The sequence below is a fragment of the Filicampus tigris genome, chromosome 10, assembly GCF_054856515.1.
Source record: "Filicampus tigris isolate MCC_2025a chromosome 10, RoL_Ftig_1.0, whole genome shotgun sequence".
NCBI classification, from domain to species: domain Eukaryota; kingdom Metazoa; phylum Chordata; class Actinopteri; order Syngnathiformes; family Syngnathidae; genus Filicampus; species Filicampus tigris.
Window position 1 is genome coordinate 15,355,312 of NC_141226.1, and position 14,035 is coordinate 15,369,346.

Sequence of the window (14,035 nt, forward strand, 5' to 3'; positions counted from 1 at the left end):
TCTCTCCATAGAGGACTGCTGGAGCTCCGGCAGACTGATCATCGGGTTCTTGGTCACCCGATTGCTCAGTTCAGCACGGGCGGCACTGTCCTGCTGGTTCGGCACATCTTCCACTTCCACAGGTGATGGAGCCCACTGAGCTGATTGGAACCTTCAAAGCAGCAGAAAATGTTCTGCGCCCTTCGCCAGATTTGCCCCTCGAGACAATCCTGTCTCGGAGCTCTACGGACAATTCCTTTGACTTCATGCTTGGTTTGTGCCCCAACATACACCTGTGGGATTGGAATTGGGAGGAAAAAATGAATTGATTCCATTTTGGAATGAGGCTAGAACATAACAAAATGTGGAAAAAGTGAAACGCTGTCAACGCACCGCATATGAGGGCCAAAAGGCTATTTTTACACATATTACTATTGTGCGCGCTTATGAAGAGCAGATGATATTCTTTGTTCCCGGCCCGATGGTGTTAGGCCGCAGGTGGTAAGAGGCTGAAAGAGGAGCCATGAAGAATGAAAGGTATGCCCTCCATAGATGGCACCGAGCCCCGAGGGCTCTCTTCTGTTGACCCGCCATAGATCCCGCAGCAATAGATAGAGTTACACATGCTCCAGTACTGACATTTGTGTTACTGGGGGCTACTTTTTTTTTTTCTTCCACGCTATACTCGAGTACCTCCTGTCACATGATGGCAGTGAGCCTGCAGACGAACAGCTGGCTTATTCAGCAAACTACCTCTTGACTGTGAGAATGTTTCTAGCAGCAAGGCATGTTCACAAGCTCCTCCTTGCTCTCGACTCTCTTTTTTTTTTTTTTTTTACTCAGAGGCAAACCCAACTTCTGTTATGGCGGAGCCTGCGCGCACATTGGCATTTATCAAACAGCCCCGGCATGTCACTCTCCCTGACAGCACGGGACGCACACGTAAACACACACACAGACGCACTCAGGGTGCACGGCGCTGAGGGCAAACTGGGGACCGCTTATTTCGGCAAGATACACAGGAGGAAAAGTAACATCCGTTTGTTTTAAGGTAAGTTTTTAATGAATTTATTCATTTTGTTTTTTTTTTTCATAGCTGAAGGTTCACCGTGAATGTTTTCTCTCCAACTAACTGTTGCTCTAAATTGAGGCTGAGAAAGTGCGTTCCATACTTTTAGGACGATGGCTACACTTTCACATCGTAAGGGATTGTCACACCGTAACACTATATAACGATGTATGTCAACGTAATCACACGCAAAGCTGCAAACGTTTAACCTTTCACTGTGAATATACCGTGACGTTCTTTCTTGCGTGGATCTCTGGCAGCTGTTTCAAGGTATGAGCTTTGTCTGCACATACCCCACAATGCAGCTAAGATGCCACACTACATGGCTTACCCTGTTGCTGTTGGAGAGCACTGGGATACTACAGAACGGTCCCACACAATACCACTGGCTACAGGGTGAAAACAAGACAGTAAAAAAAAAAAAACAACGCAGTTTTGAAGGATCAAATCGAGCCAAACCGCCGGTTTTAGTATCTAAATCTCTTCCAGTTATGCGCTGGAAAAATGCTGAATGTACAGCCAAAAAGTTGTGGAAAAAGGAAGGATTTTCTAGGAAGAGAACAAAGATCATAAAAACAAGAAGACAAAGCAGATGACAGATGACCAGTGGAAGGGAAGGCGGAGAAGGCCAAAGTAATGTTTTACAATATATATTGTCCGAGCTCACATTCAGGACTACTGAGTGGTAATTATCCAGATCAATTTATGGCTCTTGTGTGGTGGTAACCTGACACAACTGAAGGATTACTTCACATTGAGTATAAAAAAAACTGTTGAAAATACCAGGCACTTACTAAGGATTTATATGGACAGTAACTGGAGGAATATACGGTCTGTCAGATCTATTACAGGCCAATCAGGTCAACAAGTAGAAAACTTGTTTAATACATTCTGCCAGCTTGATGAGCAGCCAGTATAAAAACTGGCCATTTCTCAATTAGCGTTCTTGTCCATTCTAACGTACTTGTACGTAATACTTGGAACAGTACTTGGAACGTGAAACGTCATGATTCACTGCCCAAGTACTGTTCCAATTGAAAGTACGAATAAACCAAGAACGTATGGAATACCGGATGTGGTTCTTGTAAACTAGCTTAAATCAAGGATGCATCGGTGAATTCTTGGCTAGGAAAATGTCCGTCAGGGTCAGGGAGGAAAGTAGACAAGAAGATAGCCGTTCCAGTTTACAAAGGAACTCTCGTTCATAGCAAGAATGTTTTTGCGTACGTTCTTAGGAAGACCGAACTCAGGGAATTCACAAGACCGTATTCTGCCTTCTTCATATTGAGAAACGGTCAATATTTAATCAAAGAAAAACTTTCAGTAATGTCCTTTGAAGGGCATAGTCAGTTAATATAATTTTTTGATTGTGTAGGATTGATTGTTGATAACTTTGCAGTGGCAAAATACAGTGCACTAATTAATGCGACCAGCAGAGGTGGTGTTGATTCAGTCTGAACTTGTTTTTGGTTCCAAAGAACATAAATGTTTTATTGTGCCTAGTATGTTATTAAAACTACTTAAACTGTCCAACAGCAAATTTTAATCAGAGATAGCTTTATGTGTCGCTCAATGTATTTTTGATGCTGATTTAAAAAAAATCTCTTTTTTTTTTTTTTGTAGATCAGATTTTTTAAATATTTCCATTTTTTGTTTTAAATTCAATTTTGACCTATAAAAGATTGCGCAATATGTATTTTACCATGTGTCGTAATTTACAGCTATGACGTTTCAGAATGAAATTCTGCCTTGTGCTTGGTTGGTAAATATTTCTAAATATAACTGAAAACCTGATGTGCTCGAGAATAAACGAGGTCTTGCCAGAGAATTCCACCACCAAAGAAATTATTAACAAGGGCATAATTCTGAATCTCCAATAGTACCTTAGTCAAAGATGTGAATTTATAGTGTCAAAGTCTGTTTTTGTTGTTCATATTGGATTTCATTTTGTTTCATGTTATTTCTTGTCTTGTTCGTTAGGTTTTCATTTCTATCGGTTCTCGTCAGCCGTGTCACTTTTGTCCACTAATTAGCTCCCTCCCTCCAGCCACTCGTGTCTTGTCCAGGTGTGCCTCGTTGTCTCGTCAGTTTGCTTGTAGTTGGTCGTTAGTTCCCTGTATTCTTTCGGTCTTTGAATGTTCACGCAAGGTGGTCAAAGATATATCAAAAGAGTGTACACACAGTGACAAAAAACAGAGAATGCACTGTAGTATTCCTGTAAACTATAATATGATGCATCTCCACGAAATACCATGAAAGCACTGGTTTGGAAAACCCCAAAGGGCATTAAACTCACTCTTGATATTTAACTTGGCTGTAGTAATGTTTTGAAGGGGCCTCTTTGGGGTAAAGTGACTATTTTATGCTCATTTTTCAGTTTTTTTAGTGGTGGAGGTGAACCAACAGCTCCAAGCACAGACAATTACACTTGTGCCATGGAAATGTGAACATTGTTAGGCGATGACTCTTCGGGATATTCCTAACCCAGATGCAATATTGTTTCTTTAGTGGTCAAGTTGGTGAGGGAGAAATGTATGACTGACTATATTTAAGTATAAGAACCGGAGAGGCTGTGCTCACTTGTTTGTTTAGTCGAAGAGCAGGAAATGCAAATGTATGCCACATTGGTAATGTTGGGGAGTCAGTGATACTTTGTGAAGTCTTAAACAAGTAAAATATGTCAGTTCATTCCATTTTTCTTTTTGGAGATGCAAATTTACTTGAGCTTGCGGTGGGAAAACCCAAAACATAAACGTTAAAAATAAAGAATGAGGTTTTATTTTCTCTAAAGTCTTTTTATTTTTTTACATTTTATTGCACAACTTCCATTTGGACGCCAAATCAGGATGTTTTACTCTAAAAAAAATACTATCAAATAGAGGTGCAATGATTAATCGACAGCTAATCGATTTATCAAATGAATCGATAATAATTAATGATCATTGAATAGTTTAGAAATCTTTTTTTTTTTAAGTTGACCAAATGCTCAGAATTTCAGTTTATCAACAGTAAATATTCTCTGATTTCTCTAGTCATATATGAAAGCGGAATCATCTTTGTGCTGAATCAAAAATAAAACAATTGCTTTAACTTTGAAAAACAATAATCAACATTTTTGCCTATTTTCTGACATGTTTGTTTGTGCACTGTCAAATTGAAATAATGTTCTGTTTTAAATAAAAAGATAGAAATGGACACTTCTTTCCCCTACCCGATTCATCGATTAATCGAAATAATCGTTAGTTGCAGCCTGACTACTAAGTGGATTGGACTCGGTGCTCATCTGCTAGTTTGCCAAAATAAAGACAGTGACAGATAATATCTGCATCTAACCTGATGACATGTACCTCTCAGATTTACACCACATGTATGAGCTAAATTAAGACATGCCAGCATCAGTTGCTGAAGTTTTCCTGCCAACAATAAAACCCACTTGCATACAGTACAGTCCATACTGTCTGCTAGTGTCAGTGTAAAAAAAACCAATACAAGAACTTCTATATTTATAATTGAAAAATACTAGTTATCGTAACTGACAACACAGAATAAACAGGCACGTTGAGGTTGTAAGAACTTTTAAATGCACGCTCTTCCTGAATGTTTCCTGTCATACATCGGTATTCAATAGATTGAGCCAATTTATCAAAAATAGAACTTGAAAACATAAAACTACCTTCCACAGTAAATTTAGATTCAGATTGCCCGTACCAATTCTGATATATTGCTGCTTACGCATTAAAGATTTACATTCAGCACACATTTGATTCCAACATGTATGTTGGTCTTCATGCTTCACACTCATATTATGAAGCGTCTATCTAGTACAGATTCCATGCGCAAACCTCCGTAAATCCATTATGCATGTATTCTGCTTTTTTGCTGAGGTTTATCAATGAGGTTTTCAGTAACGGAGGTGAAATTTCCCAGCCGACCATTTCGTGTTGGTTGTTTACTGCATAGCTGGCATTGCAAGCTTTCTCAGTGGCTGATGGTTGGTGGTCTGGAGCAGGGAGGGGAAAACACAAGGTCAGTAGGGCGACATTGCCAAGGAGATGACTATATTTAGTGGACAGAATGAGCACTATAGCACTGTTTAAACACAAAAGAAGGCTACAATTGCCGCTTTTATTGAGATGATGGACGGACTGTGTTAGGGCTGTTCGATTTTGCCTAATAAGAAAATCCCGATTATTTTCTCTCAAACACGATTTTACGATTACGATTTCTTTGTAAAATAAAAAAATAATGAAAAATGATGTATTTTGAATGTCTTTTATTTAAACTTAATTTTTCTTTCTTTGAACTCAAAATGCCAGTCGATTTAAGTTCAATGAAGGGGATCGGCTGGCTAAAATGCAGCCTCCTACCAGCTCGACCAGAGCAAGGATGATTCAGAATGGTTCAGTTCTATTCCAAGCAATTTCCGAGTTTCAATCCTGGGCTCCTAGCTCACCATCGACCTGGCCAATTCCGTCAGTTGAGCATACGCTCCACTTCACTTCCTCACTCACTCGGCAGTCGGCTCAGATAGTGGGCATTGCTTCGAGTTAAAAGTTGATTTTCATATGCATTAAAAAAAATAAAATAAAATCATGACAATGAAGATGACTCTAATTCTAAACGCTGAAGTTGAAGACAGGGATGTTAGAATACCAAACAAACTGTTGATTTGAGCAAAAAAGCACAGCAAACTTAGGGAGGGAAGCAGTGAGTCATAACAATGCTTGTATTCCTGCACAAGTATGGTTGTTTTTTTTTTCTTTTCTTCTGCCCATAGCTGCAAGGCCAAAAACATAGTTATTCTCGTCTCTCATCCTGGACAGCAGGGTAGTAATCAAGTGAAGATCAGACGTGCCACAGGAGAATAAGGGCCATCCATGTGCATGGAAGAAATGAATCAGTGTGGGAGGAAAAAGCAGCAGAAGCACATCTCGCAGACAACGTGAGGGACAGAAAAGGGAGGCAATTAGGTGCAATTGTTTGGCTTTTGTGCACAAAGCTGAAACAGAATCAAGAGTAATCCTCGGAATAATGAGTCGTCTCACCAAAAATACCACAGGTCAACCTCAAGGACTGCCAGCGCCAAAATACTTGTTTTTCTCCCACAATGCATGAATGTAGTCATTATGTCATTATTCATTCGCCCTTTATATATTTATGAGACAACCACATAACAATTTCCGTTGCTTGTAAAAAGGCTCAGGCACTTATTTTAACGTGTTTTCTAGTTCAATTTGTACTTTTCTGTTTTGGCAGACATCACCAACAGATGATGTGACAACAAACCCAGCGAAATGATGGAAAGGCACAATGGTAAGATGTTTCAAAATGTCACTGAATTGTACCTAAAAAATGGTATGTTATGTAAAAACGGACCATCCTTTTGTTTGTGCGGACAAAAAAAAACAGATTAAAGTGAGACAGGCAATTATACAAAAAAAAAACAACATAAATATGCGACTGGGTGTATGCATTGATGGGAGTGGGGGGGGGTGACAAGTAGATGTTTGAAACAATAATGATGGAAGTTGTTATAATAATAACAGTAGTTATGCTATTGGTAGTTCGAAAAAAGAGAGAGAAAAAGACAAATATTTGGTCAACAAAATAATTAAATACTCAGTCTTAGGACTGTGCGTGAGTTGTAATAAAGTTGATCCGGTGGTTGATGTTAATGGACTGTATGCACACACCATTTCCGCACCTGGGATTTGACGACGTGCTAACCTCCGGTCGCTAGTCTAACGTCATGGCCAGCACGCCATAGTGTTGGCTGGAGGAGCTATTATGATGCTCTGAACTATTGAGTAGAGTTATTCCAGAAACCCACGTTAACACACATTTAAAGAATGAGGTTATTTTTTTTTCCTCCAGAGGGTGTCTTAGTGTATCTTGAAACCAGCAAAGACCGTAACACGGGTTATAGTCCATTGCACTGTTAAAAATGCCATTTGAATGTTTCCAGGGAATGCGCAAGCGACCAACGCTTCAGAAAGTGGCATTAAAGGCAAACTCCCATACTCTGTGGAAACTCCATATGGTTTTCGTCTAGACTTGGACTTCCTGAAGTACGTTGATGACATTGAGAAAGGGAGAACCATCAAAAGAATTTCCATCCAGCGCCACAGCAAAGGCCCTCGGGCAAGCACTCTTCCCCGCCACGTTAATCCTTCCGGGTATAGTTACCGTCCAAGCCCCTGGGGATCAACCGGAGCTCTTGGCCCCAGGTCTCGACTGTCCGATGACCACCACCGTGGCTCCACTTCCTGGTTGTATGACTACAGGTCGTCCCTTTCGCCGCGAGGGCGAGCAGAAATCGAAGCCCAAATCCGAGAGTTTGATGAGCAACCCTTGGGTGAGCACATCCGACCGCATCTCCTCCGGGCCTCTAGTCTGCCCCTTACGGTGCTTTTGAGACAAAGCTCGGAGGCAACGGAGGAGCACGGAAGCCTAAGAAGCTCAAAGGCTCATCTCGGAGACAGGAACAAGTCTTGCGAAGACATCTTGGACTCCCGAGAGAGCCCCCACACCCAGGATTGCTCAGGCCTGTTGAGGCGCCTGCGAGATGCCTTGGAACATGTGGAGGAGCTGGAGAGGGAGGTGCGGCTCATTCCAGACCTCAGAGCACAGATCTGTCAACTGCGGGAGGAAAAAGAAATGCTGCGGTCACATATTCAACCGCTCTCTCACAATGGCACCAATGGGACTGATTGCAACAATAAAAGCTCACGGTACGAACTTTGTGGTAGTACCAGTCCAGATTATAATCCTACGCACGAGTGGAGGACGAGCACGGATCTGGACGAGCTGCTGACGGTGACGTCGCTCCAAGCTAAGGTGGCCATGCTGGAACAGAAGCTGCACGAGACCGAGCTGGACCTTCAGAGGGTCACCGGGCGGCTGAGGCGGCAGCAGAAGGAGAGCGAAAGCAAAGATGAACAGATTGAACGCCTTGTCGCAAATCCCGGGGTGTGGGTCCAGGCGGAGAGGGTGGTGGTCAACCAGAAGGAGGATGGGATCACGGCGATATCAAAACCTGTCAGCGCGAATGGACAAAGCGCTCGCTTCAAAGACGTTGAATCCCCTGAAAGCTGTCTGCCAATGGAGGTGTCCGATGACACTCGAGACACGGCTGTGGTCATCCACCACATAAATAAGATCAAGCGACTCCTGGATCAGCAGTGGGAGTGTTTGAGTGCGGCAGAGGAAGGGAAACACCCGAAGATTATCTCCCTGCAGCATGAGATGACGGGACTCCTCGGCATCCTAACCTCCCACTACACTCAGTTTGGACACAACAATGGGCACGCTCTTCAAGATGGAGGTAACCTCAACTTTATTACCGGAGGCTGGGCATTCCGTCTATGTGGCGGACCGCTCCGTCCCTCCGTCAGTGACGGACGTCCGTTTTGTTGACGAATGACGGGAAACATTTTAAAATAGACGGGATTAAGCATAGACGGAAACCCCTTTATTTAGTCCACCATTTGTCTGCAGTCCATCATTCGTCTATTTTTCGCAGCGAGGCTTTGATGGCTGCGGCGAGCGCGGGGATGAAAAGAGTAGGTGGTTGTTGTGTGGGGGACAGATTTGAGTGAGGGACCAGGCTGTGAAGAGGCTTGCAAAGTACAGTGTGTCACAATTTCAGTTTAAACCTCGTACAGTTGGGAGTCAAAGTTTAGTCGGACGAGGCGGACGTCCATTTAAAATTAGAGGCGGACCAGCCTATAGACGGGTACTATTATTTCCCCCGGGGAAAAAAAGGTGAATGACGGACGACGGAAGGGTACGCTGCAGACGGATGACGAATAACGGACGCTTCATTTTTAGTAAAATGCCCAGCTCTGTTTATTACCATGCATTTTATTGCAATAAGTGCACATAAAAAGGTATTGCAATTTCATAGTTGTGTGAATGTTGTGAGACAAACATTCAAAGTAAAGCTTTAGAAGCCTATTGATATAGCAAGGCTCACATTTTCTTTTTTTGCGTAGCAGTTTTGTGAATCAATGACTTCATTTGAGGAGCAATTTTCTAATTTTGTGATTTTTTGCATGTTAATCACAAGGACCTGAAGCAAGGGATTTATAAAAAAAAAAAATGCTGACAATATAACAAACTTTTTTTTAAAATTTTTTTATTATAAAATCAGCAGTATTTATTTCGATTACAGCTTTGTTTAGTGAGTACTTATTCATTGTTGTGCTGTTTTGCTGTTCAAAGTTGAATATTCTCCACTTTAAGACGGTTCCAGCCAGACGTCTGTGAAAAGTGGACTCGATCACCCAAGCACTTAATTACGGTCACGCTAGCTGTGTCAATCTTAGGTTAGCTTAGTAATTAGCATGGCTTCTCTCTTCATTAGAACGATACTTGTGGGAAATGTAATTAATTTGCTGCCACGGAGGCGCTGATTACTGACTTTGGAGCAACTCCACAACATGTTTAGCCACAGCAGTTGTCAGCTGAATCTCGTTGCTAGCTAACTGCTGCTGCGTACGTAGCACAGAGCTGTGCCTCAACCTGGGCGATGGGAACGACGCAGCCCGGCCAAACATTTTGGGCTTTTCCACTGTTGACTGTCAATTTTGCTATTCAATGTGTTTTAATGAGGCGTAAAATGCAAATCCCTCACAAACCGCGATGTGAAACCACTTATTTCGAGCCTCGTAAGAATCTTTCATCTGCATTCATATATGCATTTTTATGTTGTTGCTGAATTAGTGACTGGCCAACATTGTGCTTTATCAAAGGAGACTGTATTGATTAGGGCATTTAGTTTAGTTATAACAATGCATGTACAGCAGCACTGATTGTCTCAACATGCGTCATCACCATATCCTTATTTTATAGGAGGGGAATGCGCCACAAGGAACGACAGCGGTGCTTGGACCTTGACGGTTGCTGTGGAAGGGTTAGCGAATTGTCTATTTTTGTGGCGAAACACGTTTACATAAATACTGTGTTGTGGATTATTCATGAATGAATGGCGGAAACTTTCATTTTGATGGTGTTTAACGCGACACCCGAATCCTTTAGTTTCATGCCCTGTATTTTCTGTCCCTTACATATGATACAGATGCAAAAAAAATGCAAGTGACAATCCAGTTGGGCAGGACTGCGTGTCGCAGATGTCTTGCAGTTTAAAGCAGGAAGAGAACAGCGTCAGGCCTTGGGAGATGGCTGGAACCCAAGTGGAAGCAGAACAGCAAAAGACAGGGACGGAGGAAAAGAGGAAAGTGATATCCCATGGAACTGGATCGGGATGGACAGATGGAGGGGTGGCATCTGTTGAAGCTGAGGCCGCAGCCGAAACGGTCAACGTGAAATCTCAGCCCCCGGAAAAACAGATGGAGGTGGACTCTGGTTCCAAGACATCCACTCAAGGCAGGTGAGAGGGCCAGAACTCACAAGCTGTTTCTTCTTTTCAAAGTTTTGCCCTAATATCTCTCGTTCTGTCCTTTGTACCAAGTGAGACAGTAAATGCCGACTTTATGTCAGCTTGTCGCTTCCTCAACGAGCACATGGACAACATTAAGAATCCTACCAATGACACAGTGCGTACAAATTGTATTTATTTCTTCCACGCTCACATTCCGCTTAACCTGCCTGTAATCTTAAAATCTCTTGGTTGCAGAGGAGGGCCCTTGTTGTGCTTTTCCAGGACTGGTTCACTACGGCAGCAGAGGAGAATTCAGTGGCCAGTAAAGTAGCTATGTACTTGAGGGAGGTAAAAAAGGCAACGCCTTCACTTTTGGCCTTCCTCATCAACCTGGCTGACGATAACGGCAACACAGTCCTCCATTACAGTGTTTCCCACTGCAAGTACAGTATTGTCAGTCTGCTGCTGGACACAGGTACAACATATCCTTGAAATTAAGAGTAAGAAATACAAATCTGGACAGTGAAAAATGCTCTCTGCCTGCCATACAGGAGTAAGTGACGTTAACTTCCAGAATGAAGCAGGTTACACAGCAGTGATGCTGGCCTCACTCACAGCACCTGACAACCCCGGCGACATGGAAGTGGTCCGCAGGCTGATGGAGCTGGGCAACATTAACATCCACTCAAGCCAGGTTAATCACCATTGCAAATGATGTCCGATTGTAATGGCTACATGCAGTTTATAACAACCATTTTTATGGGTTTTTAAAGCTTTAACGCGGAAGTCAACGCAAACATATTTTTTCAAGAATATGTTCCCAGCAGGCCCACTATAGGTGAAACACGGCATTCTGATTAATTTTGAGTTTGTGGAATATAAGTTAAGCAGCAAAATGCACTCGTTTTTAGCCATCTCCGGGGGCGGCCATTTTGTCTTCTGTCGCCTGAAAATGACATCACAACTGCTCACAACGACCAATCACGGCTCAGATTCAGAAAACAGGTCAGCCGTGATTGGTCGTTTTTAGCAGTTGTGATGTCATTTGCAGCCGACAGAAGACAAAATGGCCGCCCCCGGAGATGGCTAAAAACGAGTGCATTTTGCTTCTTAACTTATACTCCACAAACTCAAAATTAATTAGAATGCCATCTTTCAACAAGTGGGCCTGCTGATATGTTTGGGGTGACTTCCGCTTTAATAAACTTTAGTGTACAGTCTCTCATAAAAATGGATTAAAAGGCAGTAAAAAGCAAATATGTACGGTATATAAAAATATTTTTTACATTCAAGCAGTCATTTAGGCAGGATTTTATTTTCATGTTGGTTTCTGAATGGCATCACACATTCTCAGATATCACAGGTTTATTGAACTGCGACAATAATGTTAGTTTGGAACATATTTTCAAATAAAAGAAAACTTGTGCAGAATTGTGTGTGAGGAGTTGTAAAATTGATATAATGAGGCAAAATTTGGAGAAACACTTTCCAAACTCGACACATCTTGTCACACAGACAGGCCAGACGGCTTTGCACTTGGCTGTGAGGCACGGGCGAGTGGTGATGGTTCGCCTGCTGCTGAGCTATGGCGCAGATGCTAACATCCAGGACGCTCAGGGAACCACGGCTCTCATGTTTGCATCTGAGAGGGGCTACACGCACATCGCAAGACTGCTGCTGGAGAGGACCCAGTGCGATCTGACCCTGACTGATCAGGTAATACCGCAAATCAATCAGATTGCTGCCTTTTGTAATGAGAGATAGACAAGGGTGATGTTGGCTAGCTGGTTAAAGCGGATTTTGTAAGTAGTAGCACGGGTAGGACATTTTGGCATAACACCGGATTGGGAAGAGGTGTGTCACGCTAGTTTTTCTCAGACTTGAAATATGATACTAATTCCCTGTCATTACTTTTCTTGTTGTTGTTTTTAGAGTGGCCGTACTGCACTCTCCATCGCCATGCTCGGCTCCCACAGCGACACGGCCACTCTTCTGCAAGCCCACGCAAAGGCTCGAGCTCTGTCGTGATGTCTGAGAGACTTCGCACCTGTGTAACCAAGACAATGTATTTCAGGTTGACCTTGTTTCATGAGAAAATTGCAGACTTTCGGGTTGATGCCAGGGAGCATTTGGTCAACTATATCTTCTTAAAAGACTCCACATGATCAGTGTGTTACATGAGTGTTGTATTGTGATTACTGATGACATTATTTTTTGTTGTTGTTGCTAAGTTCTTTGCACAGCCTTGTGTCCCTTTACTGGGATTTTTTTTTCTTGATTTCCCCCACATAAGCGCATCTGTGTGCTTTTTAAACGATATGTACAATAGTTTTTTTTCAAACGCTGAAAATTTTTAAATAAAGCTCTTATGAAATACTGAGCTTAAATAGTAAATATCATTGCATGCATCTGTGTATGGAGGACCAAAACTGCCAAAATCAAAAATAGATAAAAGTGAAAACAAATATAAAAAATTCTAATTGAAATAACTCAAATAAAATAGGTATACAGTAAATTGATATTGAACTGTATTTATATATTTTTACTTTTATGTTTGTATTTGTTGCTCTTATTTCCATTTTTTTTTTCAATTATATTTTGTTCACTTTTATACCCCGCCTGTTGCCCGAAGACTGCTGGGATAGGCTCCAGCACTCCCGCGACCCTCGTGAGCATTAAGCGGTATAGATAATAGATGGATGGATGGTTTTATTTTCACTTTTATTTATTTTTAATATTGGCAGTTTTGGCCCTCCATATCTGCGCAGGCATTCCCCGTACATGTAGTTCTGATGGATAAGCTTGGAGTTGAAGTCACACAAATCTGACGTACTCAAACATTTACATCAATGCGGCAGTTAAGCTGTCAGAATCTAAAGTGAGCTCATTCATCAGCCTTATTGCTGTACGGACAAAGCTGTCCAGCAGATGGCGCATGTCCTCCATCTCAATTTGATCACAGGAGCCACGCAACCGTCACCTCCTCCACCAATTCTAAATAATAATAATTAACGGTTAATGTGACAATATTCAAAAGCTCTTTAACCAAAATGACATTTTTCATTATAAGATACTATTTTTATTACTGTCAATGAATTTTCCATTTTGTCATAAAAAATACTCAAAAATATTAATACACATTATTATTTGTTGATTAAGATGTCAAATGGTTATCAATGGATACCAATACCAGGTATCAGCATTGGACCAATCGGCCATATTTCAAGTTATTGGGTACTCCCGAAGGCTGCAGATACTTGATACTGATACTTGAGATAAAAATAATGTGACGCTGAATAAGTCCTCCTTGCCAGTAGTTGGCGCGCTACAATGAGGTGGTTTGACACATGACTCATTTATGCATCACGTGCGTCAGGAAGAAAGGTATTTGTTTACAATTACATCTGTCATTGTGTTTATCGAAATATTATGTATCAAAAGTACTAGTGGTATCGCTGCGTAATTAAGATTGAATATTAATACTGGTATTGGCCTGGAAAAAAATGGCATTGAACATCCCTAATCTTTATATTTGCTCATGTATGACACGCCCAGAAAGCCATTTCAAGATTACAATAGTAAAACATTGAAATTAACCCATTAAG

At 41.7% G+C, this 14,035-nt stretch overlaps 1 protein-coding gene across 1 annotated transcript; it reads left to right on the forward strand.

The window, feature by feature from the left end:
- The first annotated feature begins 728 nt into the window (after positions 1 to 728).
- Positions 729 to 12,810, forward strand: LOC147141013 (KN motif and ankyrin repeat domain-containing protein 4-like). Its single transcript, XM_086043427.1, has 10 exons — positions 729 to 1,030; positions 6,305 to 6,361; positions 7,014 to 8,372; positions 9,902 to 9,962; positions 10,128 to 10,439; positions 10,521 to 10,605; positions 10,686 to 10,905; positions 10,982 to 11,124; positions 11,946 to 12,146; positions 12,363 to 12,810. Exons 2-10 carry the CDS (start codon positions 6,343 to 6,345, stop codon positions 12,456 to 12,458), a joined length of 2,496 nt encoding a protein of 831 aa, XP_085899553.1. The 5' UTR covers positions 729 to 1,030; positions 6,305 to 6,342; the 3' UTR covers positions 12,459 to 12,810.
- Positions 12,811 to 14,035: the final 1,225 nt, after the last annotated feature.

Excerpts from the sequence above, each read along its gene's own strand:
- LOC147141013 (XM_086043427.1), top strand. Across the intron at positions 8,373-9,901 it reads GCACGCTCTTCAAGATGGAG|GAGGGGAATGCGCCACAAGG; the intron begins GTAACCTCAACT and ends CTTATTTTATAG. Across the intron at positions 12,147-12,362 it reads ATCTGACCCTGACTGATCAG|AGTGGCCGTACTGCACTCTC; the intron begins GTAATACCGCAA and ends TGTTGTTTTTAG.